Genomic DNA, 15,677 nt, shown 5'->3' on the forward strand with positions numbered 1-15,677 from the left:
TGAGTGTCTCTATGCTTAGAGTTACCAATATGAATGGCATACAAATGATTATACATGAATGTCCAAAATAATTGCTTGAACTTGCCAGTATTGTGTATTGTGTACCAATATATCTCTTAGTGAACTACTTCTCATATAAATGTGGAGTTTCAGGGACTACTTGTATTATTTCAAAAATGTATGTACCAGTCATATCTGATAATCTTATCAATTTCTCTCATATTATTTTATTCATGTACCTGTTGTATACTTAAGACAGATAAATAATTCATCTCTAAGCTCTTCATCGTCTTTTCCACCATGTGTCAAAGTCTCTCATTTCCCTGTGCTCTCTTGTATGCTCTGCTTAGACACCTGAACTTAAAGCCTTTATCCAGGAATCTATTCCCATGTAATCCTGCTTCCTTTCAAAATCACTATCGATTGAGCAGATATGTCTGATTCCTAAATACTGCCCCATGAGGAAACCTATAATAAGTATTCTTGAATGGCAACTAGACATATAGGAGGCTATTTGGCACTCTGGTTTTGATTTAGAGATGTATTGATTTTACCATCATCTTCCACTTAAATTCTTATATCCAGAAAGGACAAATTGGTAATTGAAAATACTTTTAAAATTAAAACTTTTTATATTTAAAAATTTGACAAACATATGAAATAGCCTAATCAAACCTGCCCTGAAAATCAGCAGATTATCAATACATTAATACCACTCCACTACATGATTTAAACATTTTCTAGCTTCAGGCATCAAGCTACAATATGAAATCCAACAGTTAATTAAAAAGTAACTTACTGTGTATCTACCTCACCCCCCCAATAACTCCATACCAGTCCGAATTCACAAATTTTAGGAGTGTACTTAAATACAAATGTGATGCTAATACTGTAGTACCATAATATAATTAAAAAGTTGTAACAAATGCATTTCTTCACAAATTATGGAAACAACACGTAATTGAAGCTGTATATGTCTATCAACATTACAAGACACGGAGGGTCTTCTAGTGAAATATGTAGGCATAAAAAACTAGAATGATGGATCTCCAACATCTTACGTTTTTGGTTGGAATTACTCCTTCCACTGCTTTCTTTTTAATTCCAGGCATTGTGTTCTCATCCTTGGTTATTTCTCATTGTCAAGAATAATATACCAGTTGCTCCTACCAGTGTACATATACAGTGACAGTCTGCATTCAAGGTGTTTCAACATAGCCCAGCACTAAAGGTATGGCTATAATAATAAAACCACTCATATACTCCCACTAGTAACTTATTCTCTACCTGTCAGAATAAACCAAAAAAAATCCAGCTTCACCAGAGCCAAAAACTAACTTTAAAATTATCCTTATTGCATCGGCCAAAGGAACCAAGACTCTAAATCACACTTGCAGAGAGCAAGTATTTGGCCCTATCATTTACCACTTTGTGCAGTCAAAGCATATAACTGAATTATTTGGAAGAAATGGCAGTCATTCCCATACATTTGCACATTTATGAACAGCAGGCTCCTATTCACATGCAAAGAGGAACACTTTTCTGTAGTTGAAATGAAAATTAAGATGAGAATGCTTGACATATTAACCCTTAGTGATTTATACTGGTGCAGGATTGCTCACGTGCCACAGCTTACGAAGAAACAAATGCATCTGTATAATTAAAAACTCTGCACTTAAGTGGTTCTGCACATTAATATTTAAGCCTCTTGTTCGTCAAGACTTCAGCATAAATCCTGATACAGCTGATTAAGTCACAGTGTCATTTTCCTGCCTGCACTGGCAAGAAAGTATATCCTAATCTTTTAGCTGTGACCATGAATAATGATAGGTAAGGTTCTGCTAACAACATGATTGGTAGTGCCACTTTTATTTTTATTTTAATTCTCAAGATGGATGTAGGCAATTGGAGGACTGCATGTCGGGAACGCATATGAAGGAGATATTTGGGGATTGCATCTTGATGTCTTTGCATCAGTCTTTTTTAAAGGGGCTGAAGCAGCATGTTTGTCCCTCATCTCTCTTCTGTGTCCCTTGAAATTAAAACATCTTCATTCTATATTTAAGAGTTATGAAATGCAATAAAGGTTATTTAACTGTTGCCTCTTCATACTACAGATGGTACACTGATGTAGAGGATCTTGAATTCGTAGGATTATTCTTGTCTATTTCACTACCTTATATGCATATATAAAGTTAATTTATAATAGTCAGGATTTTTTTATTAGAATAAAAAACCTCCAGTACATGAGAGGGGATCCAAATTCGGGTAAAACCAAATAGTACCTGTAACACATATGTGAATATAGGGTGACGTGTGTATTGCTATGGCAGATATATTTATTTTGGAGCAAATTTTCTGATGTTTGTTGTATAACTCAAGACAAATGATTAACTAAAGCTAAACACCATGGACCTTCCCTGACGGGATGTCACTATAGGGCAATCTGTAACAGTGTAATAGACCAAAGTTGGCATCATCACATGCATCTTTTAGGGGCACCTATTCCAAAGAAGAGATCAAGGGGACCATGTGACACCAAATGACTGGCCTAAAGACATCCAGAAAAAGTATAAAATAAAGTATATTATGCTGTTTGAGGACCTTCATGGGTCCTATTGTTGCATTTAATGGGTCATCACTATCTTGATCTTAACTCAGGACTGCTATTTTTAAGTACATATTTAAGCATAAAAATTCAGTACTGAGCACAAAATCCCTTCGTTCAGTAGTTAAATAAAGGACACAGCAGATCTCTGGGTATATGCCCAACCTCAAGGAGTTTGGATACTAGGCAAGCCAAAATGCACAACTTCTGCTACACCCCTGCATATAATATGCAAGCCCAAAAGCAGGAAGCATAGTCATTAGTGATTTATAACATTATGCAATAACAATAGTGCAGCTATAGTAATACTAAAGTCATTTCCAGAGAGATAAAATATCAACTGTGCATATACAGCCAGCTACACATGATAAAAAAGATGCCAGCATGTTGGAACAAATGTGCCATCAATAATCAGGTACTACCCACACAGCATTCGATAAAGACCTGACACTGCATGCACTAAGAGTGCTTTATATTCACAAAGAATGGAACATCTTTCCTATAAAACAACTCCTCCTATGCACAGGTTGTGTAAGTCTCATCTGAAGACGAAATAAAGATAATTCCTTTGTACCAGTCAGTGCACAAATTCTTTTAGTTTGCTTTACATATAGAATGGAGCGCCGCTCTGTTACAATGAAAAAAGAACATCTGAAAACATTTCTGGTCTTCGAATCCATGATAAAAAACAATCAGGGTCTCTTCAAGACAATAAATTGATAACAAATGAATCTCTAAGTGCTTGTTTAGTCAATAAAAGACAAACCTGAAATCCAGCTAGTTCACTTTCGTACCCTATCAGTTTTATTAGAAAAGCACATTTCAACCTTTTGAGGAAATTGGAGCTTGTGGCCTGAATTTCTAGAACAATCAATCTTAACATACATTCAATAAAGGTGCACAATACACAATAATACATTTGTGTAATGCCTTTTGTGCATCATTACACACCAGGTATTCGCTACCAATTGCCTCCCTGTGCTCCTTCTGTTTTTACCTTTTTTTGTTCACTACTTTCCCTTTCTGCCTGCCTCACTTTCTTGGTTCTCCCATATTGTATTATTTCCTATGATTTGCACTGTACCTCTTGTTATTTCCCCTTATGCTACTGTTTTTTTTTTCTATTCTGTACTAATAATGTTTTTTCTTTATTGTTTTGTATTTTTTCTTTACATTTTTTTCATAGTCTTACCTATTTTTTTCTCTTTTTAATTGTTATTTGCTTTACTCATTTATTTTCATTCATTGTTCTTCATTCTATAAATTGTTTTACTCTAAATTCTAGCTATCATGCCTTTTATTACTTCTTAATATTGCCTATTACTACTTATACATGCCTATTACTACTTAATATTGTTTTTACCATTTTTATTACCATTACCTCTTCACTTTATAATATCTTTCCCTGTTTTTATTATTCCTGTTGGTTTGGTGGTATTTTCACACAATCTCTTACTTCATTTATGCATTTTGTTGCTTAGCTATCCTTTTTCTTCCCCCCTTCCTTTGTCTATATATTTTTGCAATTGTTTTGGTTCCAGTATCCCGCCTGCTTTGATTCTTTTCTAGTTTTCACTTTAAGTGTTAAGCCCTCCTGCTGGCTGCTCATTGGTCCTTGCTGCATGACATTTTGTCACACAGCCACATGCCATTGCTATGCCATTTTTTCAATGGGCCCGGTGCAGACCCAAAACAACAGTTGCTATAGCATATGAATAAACCGGAGACTTTGCTTGCTACTACCTGGAGGGCTGGCTTTTTGCTTTTTCAGATTGACTGTGTAGGTAAATAGAAAAACTATTTTCCACCTATATCAACTTCCTTATTAACTTACCAGGTTTACCCAAAGTATAGTATAATCACGTGTCACGCATCACATGGTCAGTAGTTGAATACAAACCATCTGTTCTTTTTATTTTCCTCCAATGCTGCATTTGTATTTTTAATATTTATAACAGCTTATATATATAAAAATTATTAGCTTATTTTAGGTAATTTACAATTAGTTTTAATGAATGCTTTGCACATTTTTAGTATTTGGGATGGGTTAGAATTGAATATATTGTTTTTATTGCTATCTGTGCTGTGCTGGAGTAAATGTAGGATAAGGTTACATGAAGGCTGTACAGATTGTAAGAAGAAATCTATGGTAAAATTGTTATTTTTTAATTAGCACAACATGAATTTAGAACAAGAAAAAGGAAACTAGCAATACCACTGAGATACTTACAGCAGCAACATTCACAAAATCATCATCAGAGAGTGTTTCTAACATCTCAGTCACTGAGGTTCTTATCAACTTCAATGTCAGACCACTGACACTGCCGCTTCTGTAAAAAGAGACATAAAAATGAGAAGGGTTTACAAAAATATATCTGCCTGAAACATCCTAATCATTTTCAGGTCCAGTGTCAATGAAATTAATTGGAAAGCTATTCCAGGTTATCTATGTCCATCCCTCCTTCCTTCTTCGGATAATAGGCATTTAAAAAAGATCTAAATGGCAACTTGTCTGCTTCAGGGCAAAGCTCAAACAGGAGGGATTGCAAATGCTGATGAAACACATTGCAGTAATATAAAAGTATTTCAATCCATTTAAAGCATCAGATGCAATCTATTCCATCAAAGGGACAAACAAGAGAATAGATTTTTTTTACTACAAAGCAATCTACTAGACACATCAAGCCTGATGCTTTCTCCCCTGACATTAACCTAACAAAGAGCCCTCTGTGGAAACCAACAGATGCTTTTAATAGACTGAATCTCTCACTTTTTACTCAGTATATGCAACTCTAAATAAATGCCAAATAGAACGTACATTCTATGTGGGAATGAGATCAATTAGGAGGCAAAAAAAAGAAAATGTGACTAGACTAAGGATATATCTTTTTTTCCCAGGGATGTTGTGAAATTATATTTTTTCCTGCACTAAACAAGTTGTTTGATGTATAATACACTAAGATAATTATAAACAGTAATGTGTACTAGTTTATAATCCTCCTTGGAACATTCTTTTTTTTGTTTTTGGGTTATGGTTGAATAGGTTTTTTAATGTGAATACAGCATCAGTTTGTAGAAAGCGAAGCTTCATGCCAAGCTATTTACTATACTGAATTTAAACAATCGGTATGTTTTGGTTTTTTTTTAAATATGATTTAAAAACCAATGTTTTTGTGTTTTTTTAATAATAACAGAAAATATTTGTTGAATTGCATTGATCTGTGGCCAGTTTGCTCTGTATAGCAAGAAAAGAGATGATTCATTAAAGCAGAATAAAAGTTACAATTTTCCCACGGCTTCAAACAGATCTGCAACACTAATAATACTTCTAGGAACAAAATCCTGTATAAAAATAATAGATGCAGCATTTAGACTTAGTTTCACTATAATATGCAGCCTGTGAAGAATGAAAGTGTGCCACAGCTCCCTGATGTGAGGAGATTATTGCTTCCATGTATGGAGAACAGGAAATAAGCATCTAAACATAAACAAATGCACCTGTCTTTCAAACAGGTTAACTGATGTAAGCAACAACTTTCATTTTCTCACCTGTAATGCTCTACCCCTGAACAGGATAATGCCTAATCATGTATGTGAGCTGCTATCAGCAAAAAGGATATCTCAAGGGGCAATAGGGATTTGGGAAACAAGTTTGGTTGTTCATTATGCCAGAATGCAGTTCCACTTGGAAACTTGAAAAATGTACAAAACTGTTGCCAATATCAAATAGATTCCATTCTGTAAAAAGCATTCTTACCTGTCTGATTGCTCTCAAAATTGCCAAGATACGCCTCCCAGGATACCCAGAACAACCTGGATTTCCCTGTGGTTGCCGGCACTAAATGAACTCATGCCCCTGTGCCAGAGTTTTGTCATCCCAGCCCGTCTTGTTAAGTTTATGATTTAACTTCCCCTTAACCCTGCCCACTGATCCAACTGTAGTAACTAATGTATTATTTTGCAATCTGTGTGTTTTTAGGACAACCTAATTTGGAAATTCAAGGACTGGATCTTATTTTATTTTTTATCAATTACTATATAGCAATCTGTAAAGAGATTAAAAATATATTCTGCTTAATATATGTTGGATACCTAGTGACCATTGCTGGACACTCACGTCCTTAATATATGCTAATAGATAAAAAACAATTGTATTGGTACATCAATCAACTATATATTTTAACATATGATCTCTTTGGTTTATTTGTCGCAGAAAATTTTATTATGTGAAAAGATTCCATGTAACATTTCAATTTGTGGTAACCTTGCTATGATTATAACTCCCACGCAGAGGACTATTGTTCCACTCCACCATTGTGTTGTTTGGTCCTTGACACTCTACTCATTTGAGTTTCTGGCTTGTCCTTCATACCTATCATATATAAGGGCAGTTTGTGCAAACTTTTGCATTTCAACTATGAATCTTCCAAGACAATAAATACAATTATAGTCAGCATATGATGTAGACATGCCATCCCTAGTGTATTTTCTATATGTTTGCTAAAGTAGGTGAATAAAAAGGAATTAAAGGTAATGGAGGAATAATGTTGGACACGGGTCTTGCTGATTAGGCAACCAAAGTAAGAGATTTAAGAGATAATATAGGGGACCTATGCATAAGTGACAATAGAAACAAGATTGTAAGTAGTTAGATTTAATTTGGATTAATTGTTATCTAAAATAGTAAAGTCACCACCAACACTGCTGCACATACAATTGCTTTGTACAAGTAGATGAATTCCTGCTGAATTACCAATGAAGACTTTTATGTACAGATTTGGATGTATAATGAGATAAATATGTTTGAACGGGATCTACAGGAAGCATATTTTCAATGACTTGAAAAAGATACTTACACATCCACCAAGATAAGCATGTCCTTTGGCGATGCAGCTCCTTGAATATACCTAAAATAAGGATAAGAAAAATCAATATTTAAAAAAAAATTAAGATAGGTATAATATAAGTTATTAGTTTTTTTTTTTTGCATTTTCCAGTGTAATATAAAGACCAGGTCAATAATATGTTGGGTCCACGATGAATATGGAACAGAGGCCTGGACTCCCTGTTGGATGTAAAACTTTACAACTGAAATTCATGCCTATTTAATGGCTTCGTTGTGCTGTAAGGCTATTACCCTGGGGATTTTTTCTGAACCAGCCCAGATAAATATTATATGACAGCATAATTTAGCAGCAATTGACAACTGTCTATTTAAATAAATATCCTGTGTAGGGTGTTCTTTTAGTTTCTCAGAATGTAACATATATATTAAAGCAGGGGGGCCCACACTTTTCTGACCAAGTCAAAATGATCTACCAACAATAAAAAATGCTAAACATATATTTATTTATATATTTACCAAGTATGATACAGAAGTGACTGGAGCTAATGAGACTTTGTCCCTGATTTATTAAAGCTCTCCAAGGCTGGAGAGCATACACTTTCAACAGTGAACTGGGTGATCCAACAAACCTGGGATGGATCTGGTCCAGGATTCAAAGCATTTACTAGCAAATGACATTGAAGAAATCCATTCCAGGTTTGCTTGATCACCTAGCTTCACTGGTAAAAGTGTATTCTTTCCAGCCTTGGAGAGCTTTAATAAATCAGGCCCATTGAATGGCAAAACATTGCACAGACATTGCACTACAAGACCATAGGGACAGGAAAGCTACAGTTCACCTGTCTTAGGAGAATGACGCACTGCACAAGAAACCGCCTAGCACTGCTCACCTCAGACTGCCCTCTCTGCCTCCCCACTCCCCACTGTTACACGCGCCTTCTCACACAGAAAGAATCCCCAGCATTCCTATACACGTAGCAGCCCTGCTGCTAGGAAACAGCAGAGAGGGGTAAGGCAGGGATCTGCGATTGACTCAGGTTGCGATCGACTGGTAGATCGCGATCAACGTTTTGGGCACCCCTGTATTAGAGGCATTCAAAAAGAAAACTAAAGTAACATTTTACATTTACAAGCATTTCTAATTTGGAAGCATTGCCCATAGCATGATACAAACATAAAATTGCCTGACAATAGATAATGTTTTACCATCTAACAATTGTGTTTCTTATATTTTGCATGTACATTTTTTAGCTCTGAAGGTCTTTTATACAAGAACCTAAATGGCCTCCTGTTATAATACCACCAAAGTATTGTAGTTATTTTAAAAACACAAAAGTAAAGAACATCGTGTAGTTACTTTTGTACTCAAAGCCTATGCATCTAATTTGAAAATCACAATACAAATCTGTTCAAAATAATTCTAAGGATATAACACAGTAATATATGCATCTTACCAAATATTAATTTCTGATAGAACAATATATAGACACTGTAAGAATTATGTATTAATTTTTAATCATGTATGTACATTTTTTTTACCAGACTCTACCTAATATCTAGACAAGCTATTCGAAATCTAAAATAAATTTTTATAATCTATTACCATGCAAAGGATGAAACCAAAAGATGGAGCTAATATATTAAAGGCTGTTTACTTAGGAAAGTAAATAATCAATCTGCAGGTGGTAATTCACACAATGAAGTAAACAGTCCTTTTGAAAAGAATGCCCAATCATGTACCTAGTGAATTATTCTTTGCAGAATGATTATTCCCTTAAATTACATTATACTGTATATCATTAACAAGAACACAGCATGTAATGTACTATGTAATGTAAAATATATTTGGTCCTCTGTTATGATCTGCAAAGTGCAGTAGTCCTAAAACTTTTTCTCCATAAAAGTTCCTGCTGACTTCTAGAGAATTGTGATTGGCTTTTGAATAGTATCATTAATTACGTCAAATGAACACCAGTTGAAAAATACACACTTATAGTATAGAAAAAAACAGATTGAGTCCTTGACCTAAAAAACTAGAAAAAAAAAAAGGTTTTCCAGGTCAATGGCCAAAAGGAAAAGCACTGCAAAAGCTCTTACCTAATTGCAAAAGCACCTGCTTTGCATCGATTCTAGGGCTGATAAGAGAGTTTTAGGTGGTATTATTGCTGTAATGTGGACTTAAATATATATAAATATATAAATTTGACGTAAATATGTAATAAATGAATATATATATTGTCTATAATCATAAACCTCTTTTAGGTAAATTGTATTCCCTAGTTGTAAAATACGGGTTCTTATTAGCCGATAAAGTAAAGGTTTCCTCTGACGAACAGCTTACAAGAAGTCCCCCTATCCAGAGCACTGTAATAAGAGAAAAAGAATAATTTCCCAGATCCTTTCTGGATAAACATGCAGAGCACCCTTGTTTTCTTTCTGTGGAAAACCTTTTAATTTAATGCACCCAGATTATTTTCATGCAATTCCTATTCCTTTTTTGCAAGTCTGTGCACATTTTTCTAATGAGATGCACCACCGCTGTGACTTATTTTCTATGGACACTACAAATTGTTCTTACGATTTACCTAAATCTTGGCAGTAGGCAGAAATATATGTACCTGTGTGTATTTTGTTTTTGCATTTGGACCTGGTCCATGAAGCTATGGTTATGATATAATGCATACGGATATGCTTTGTTTTTACATTTGGCTGTTTTAATATTATTATTATTATTTTAGAGGGGAGGTATGTCATACAATGTTAAAATGTATCTAAAGTTTTTTTCTTTGTTTCAGATAGAGAATGCTTATAAACAACTGCTGTCATTTACCCAACTAAAAGTGAATGAAAATCTCCAATGTTTGGAAAATATCTTTCACCCCTACTCAAAGTTTGGATTTTCCCTAACTTTCTTTCCAGTTGTAACTCAAAAGATCACTAAATAAATTGCATCTGTTGTTAGGAATACTTTAACCTTTTAATTGTCAGAAGCAGATGAATAGATAGTTATTGAGTTATCTACAATATGTCTGTTATATATTACAGAAACACTGCAGAATGTACTTGAATGTAAGATGAAATGTTTTTAAAATACAAAATGTTATATAAAAAGGTTCTTTGCTAGTTCAGACTCTTTGCTAGACTCTTCAACTGAAATGATTAAAAATGCTTGTACATTTAGAACTTAATAACCACATTGATTGGTTTACTTAAGGAACAAATTCTGTATACCTATCAAAAGTGAATTATCCTCATGCAAGAGAATTTGCTCTCGTATTAGTGAACAAGTTGAAGTTTTGCTCGCTTGAACCATCCAATCAAGGGCAAGTAAATATATTTATTTTTTTTTTTACATTTCCTTGCATGTACCTTGGGTATTCTTTGTAAAGTGAAGATTCCCTTGCATTGTAATAATTAATTTTGCTGAGTTAGCCTAAACTTCTTTAGTAAAACAAACCTATTCATTAACTATGATACCTATTTTTGTTTTAACTCAGAAACAAATAATGCTCAAAAGTATTTAATTAAAAATTGTATTAGAAAAAAAGCATACAATAAAAATCTAATCATGAATTCTATTTACAGAGAAATCAGACAAAAGCTTATATTTAGGTATTCCTCATTATTAGGCCTCTCTTAAGATAATGCTGTTTGATAGGATTACAATTTCCAATTAAATGATACAACAAATGTTATGGATATTGCTTGTACTCATGTTAAGCTGCACAGAAAGCACAGCAATTCTGGTAGAGCACTTCATCTCCCACGTTTCATTACACCGTAATTTGTAAGTAACATTGTTTAATGTCTTTTTATAATGAAAAATAATGAAGCTGCAAAATCAAATGAGCCCTGCTTTGTCATTGCCTTAGTTGCAATTTAAAGTGTATATATTTTATTTTAATTTATCAAGCACATAGCAGTGTATGCATCACAGGAAAAAATAAATAAGTGCATAAATATACAGAAACTTACCACGGTCGTCTTCTAACATCATAAAGGTCTATTTTATTTGGAGTTCGGCTCTTGTCCACCCATGGAGAAGCTAAACAGACAAAATATTACTATTATTGCAATTTTGGGTATGATAATACCTTTTATGTTTATTGATTAAAGAAGCATAGCATTGCCTTTAATTGTGTGTCATAAAATGTTGTACAAATGTTAGCATTATATTATTTGATCAGAAGACTTGTTTATATTTTGATATACTTTTTGATATATTTAGTATAATATATTGCCATTAACCATATATTTTAAATTATAACTGCAGTGGTACTTTACACTTTACACTGACAGTAAGGTTGCAGTGGGTTTACTGCTTCACCACGCCAGGAAATGCTGCGGCTTGGTGAAGCCCTACATGTAGCATCATCCTGCGGCAGTCCCAAAAGGAATGAATAGGGGCTGCAGTGAGCGTTATTATTATTGCTCACTGCTGCCAGCAGTCAAATGTGCAGATGCTGGTTTTTGAAATTGAACTTTTTTCCTATGACATATCAGGCCTATTTACCAGCTTCAAGAGGTTATTTTGTAGTAACCAGACAATATGTAAGCAGCTTGGTTAGTCCACAGTTTATTAGGGGGAGACAAGGCAGGTTTCATCTTGAAATATATACTAAAATGTATATTTAAACCATAATTTTGCTCATTGATGGCTGATGTTGGTGCAGCCTGAGCAGCATGGCCAATGTTGAGTTCCATTGTGGCAGGCGATAAAATGATTAGCAGGCAGCTGATGAGAATTGCTGCATTCCTATCAAACATGCCATGGTCAAGGAAGAACTTAAAGAGGAACTAAACTCAAATTTGCAAAAAAAAAAATACACTTACCTTCAATCCCACAGGGCAGTCTGATCTCTCCAGGGGTGTCTTGCATCTGGTCCCGCGTTGTCCCGGCATCCGTCAGGGAGCTGGCGCTCTGGGAGCCTCCATCATTTCCTTTTCCTCCTGGTTCTTCAGCGTACGTCACTTAGGCATGCTCAAGCATGCGCAGAAGGAGCACCCAAGAGCCTCCCGGGATAAGTGACGTAGGTATCCCAGGAAGGCTTTGAGCTCCCATTCATTCTCGATCGCCTAGGCAATTAGGGGGCGCTTCTGTGCCTTTTTTTTTTATTAAAAAAAGGGTGTTGCACCCAAAAAAAAAGACGAGTCAGGTAGTGTACACTTCTAGGCCAGTACCTCAAGAGATGCAGCAACTTTGACCCAGTGTGGTGCCCGTCCTAAGGCATATAAGCTGCAAAACAGCATTAAAGCATTTAGCTTGAAATGTTGTATATGCTCTGGTTAGTTTGGAAAGACTGCTGATTACAAGGAGTTGGAAGGAGGGAGTACAAATGAGACAAGATGTGTGACATCACCGCCAGCTCCAAAAATCTACCAATTGTGTAATGAAGGATATTTAGCCTCCCTACTCATACAAACTGAACCATGTGTCTGTGGTCATGTGTTTCCTGCTGCTGACAGTGTTATCCAGCAACACAGACACATTACATTTCATGTGCTGGTGGAGAGCAGGGTTGGTCTTCTGGGCAAAGTAATGGTACATTAGTACCTGGTCCTGTGTTGAAACACAGTTCATAAACTTGAAGATGGAGGCTGATTCTATGAGCTCCAACAAAAGCAGTTACAAACAAAATTTCCCAAGCTGACGTTTAGGTACTTGGCATGGAGATTTGGGGACACTTTATTTTTTTGGATCTAGCAGTTGTGGAAAGGACACCCATCTTGGAATGCTGTTGGAAATGGAGGGCTTGATGTGGTAGAAATAAAATGTTCAGATGATCTTACTAGCCTGATTTTCTGGCATTTCCTAAGCCTTTGAAACACTTTGAAAACTTCATTACCTTTAGGCCTAGAGGCCGTAGATTGTGACATAAGTAGCAGGGAATGTTTGGGTGGAAGGGGTTTGAGGAAGGTCAAGGGGGTATTTTGAGGCTAACATGTCTAACTGAGGTACTGCTCCCGACAAGTTTTATGGTGCAGTCCTGTGTTTCACCATGCATGTACCCAAACAGATGGCATGGCAGAGGCTGTAGACAACATTGGCAGCAGATTTTGTAAAAAAGACACATCATGTAGTTAGAAAACTATTTACTGCATCATGCTTAAATTGAATTTGCTTTTGCAAACTTACAGAAATCTGTGTAAAAAGGCTTAAACCTAAACTTATTTTAGCTTTGGAGTCTGTCACAGGATACCATGTCCCAATACAATATTTTTACTTTAGAACTACCTACTGAGTGCAGGAAACAGAGGGCCTTGCATTTTGGGGTTGGGTTCTAGCTCCACCGCCTAAACTCCCAGCCCCCAATTTAGTGATGCAACTATGTGAATAGAACATTGTTGAGAAGCCCATTAGCCATTAAATACCATACAAAATACCTGTAGTGCACAATGGCCAAATTAATTATTTAATGATATTGTGATGTATATTATATTATATTATAGAGATGTCAAGAATAAAAGTTAAATGTACTGGAGTTGTGGGGCCATGGAAGATATTACTAACAAATTTAGTACAGACACTTGCTTTACCAAGACAAATTGGTCTTTCAGCCATTAATTACTAGTGGGAATAAATAATGAGCCGCCTTCAAAATAGATTAATAGTTATAATAACTAATACAACTAGAATTAAATGATTTCTGATATAATTAATAGTTTAAATGACTGCACTGTACCCATTTTACCCTAAAGCCAAATGGACTTTTAGTTTCACTAATTGTAATTGCCCTAGACACAAGCTCTTAATAGTGTAGAAATATCAGTTAGCAAGACATGCAGTGCCTAAATGGATATTATTGTAATAAAAAATTTATTTATAACATTGTATATCAATCAAAATGTGTTTGTTTATTTGTGTAAGGAAGCCAAATATAGCAGTTAAAAAAGCCATGGGGAATCAATGCCCTGCTGGAAAAAAGTAGTTCTGACATTCTCCATTCTCACTGGAGTACCTTGCTCATTATCAACCTGTTTAATCCCCAGTACTCACAAATTACTACTTAAAAAATTTAGAACATTTTTAGACATATGCCACATTTTCTAAAACTTATCAGATCTTTGGATTACTCAGATAAAAATATTATTCCGATGGGATATCTGCATTCACATTTCTGATTTTCATTCTACAAATGCAAAGGGAGACTCTGCAGGGTCTTGAGAGGCTAATTAAGCCTAAATGCCTAATAACATAGAATCAGTCAGAAGACAGTTCATTAAATATAATTTACATGTACGACCCTGATACATGAACCAACAGAACTATATAATGCATTCTAAAATCTTCATTTTGAATGTTACCATTAAAACTAATAGTAATATGTCTGATTCATCAAAGAGAGAAGAGGTATTATGGTTTGGCTTCTTGTTAAAAAATATAGATTCCAGTTATTAGAGGTGCAAGTTTGGATATCATTAAAAAAATATTAAAATATAAAAGTAAATTATTTTGTTGGAGGGTTTTTATTATGACCACCTGGAGGAATGTAGGTATTTAATATTCATATAATAATAAATGAATATATATTTTTTAACTCCATATGGCAGTAATCATAAAAATGTATGAATATAAAAATATATATATATATATATATATATATATATATATATATACACACACACGTATATGAATCTATAGAAATGCTAATATTTTTCTCATTTCTTCATTCTGTTTGGGTGTTTTCTTTGGTTGGTCACAGGCATCCCTTGCACTGAATGCCATAACTGGCATCGGATGGACCAATTATTGTACACGCTCCTTGTAGTGGTACACTGCAATGTGTAATGCATGGTAGCTACTGTCATTTACAATAACTGATACCACAAACAAAATACATATTGCACCATGTTTTATTTAAATGCAATAGTCTGAATAGACTCTTAGCGTATGTGTGTGTTTTCTAATAAAATGCTTTTATTTTACAATTCCTATTGGGTTTCTCCTGACCTTCTGTCTAAGATACAATGGCCATGAGGGCAAATAAAGTGGGTGAATGTTCCTGCAGAATGTTCTTCACTTTTTGTACACATTGGGTGTAATTTAATAAAGCTCTTAAAGGCTGGAGAGGATAAACTTTCACCAGTGAAGCCGGGTAATCTACAAAATCTGGAATGGATTTCTTCAAAATTATTTGTTAGCAAATGTTTTCAATCCAGGACCAGATCTATTCCAGGTTTGCTAGATCAACCAGCTTCACTGATGAAAGTGTATCCTTTCCA

General features: G+C 34.8%; 1 protein-coding gene across 1 annotated transcript in view; it reads right to left on the minus strand.

The window, feature by feature from the left end:
- The window catches only part of CACNA2D1 (calcium voltage-gated channel auxiliary subunit alpha2delta 1), a 128,223-nt gene that overhangs the window by 91,172 nt on the left and 21,374 nt on the right, over window positions 1-15,677 (minus strand). Inside the window, exons 3-5 of the mRNA XM_072399049.1 lie at window positions 11,430-11,499; window positions 7,465-7,515; window positions 4,839-4,938 (exon numbers count right to left, since the gene is read on the minus strand). Of these exons, the coding sequence (XP_072255150.1) occupies window positions 4,839-4,938; window positions 7,465-7,515; window positions 11,430-11,499 (221 nt within the window). The remainder of the gene's footprint in view (window positions 1-4,838; window positions 4,939-7,464; window positions 7,516-11,429; window positions 11,500-15,677) is intronic.

The sequence above is a fragment of the Pyxicephalus adspersus genome, chromosome 2, assembly GCF_032062135.1.
Source record: "Pyxicephalus adspersus chromosome 2, UCB_Pads_2.0, whole genome shotgun sequence".
Lineage (NCBI taxonomy): Eukaryota > Metazoa > Chordata > Amphibia > Anura > Pyxicephalidae > Pyxicephalus > Pyxicephalus adspersus.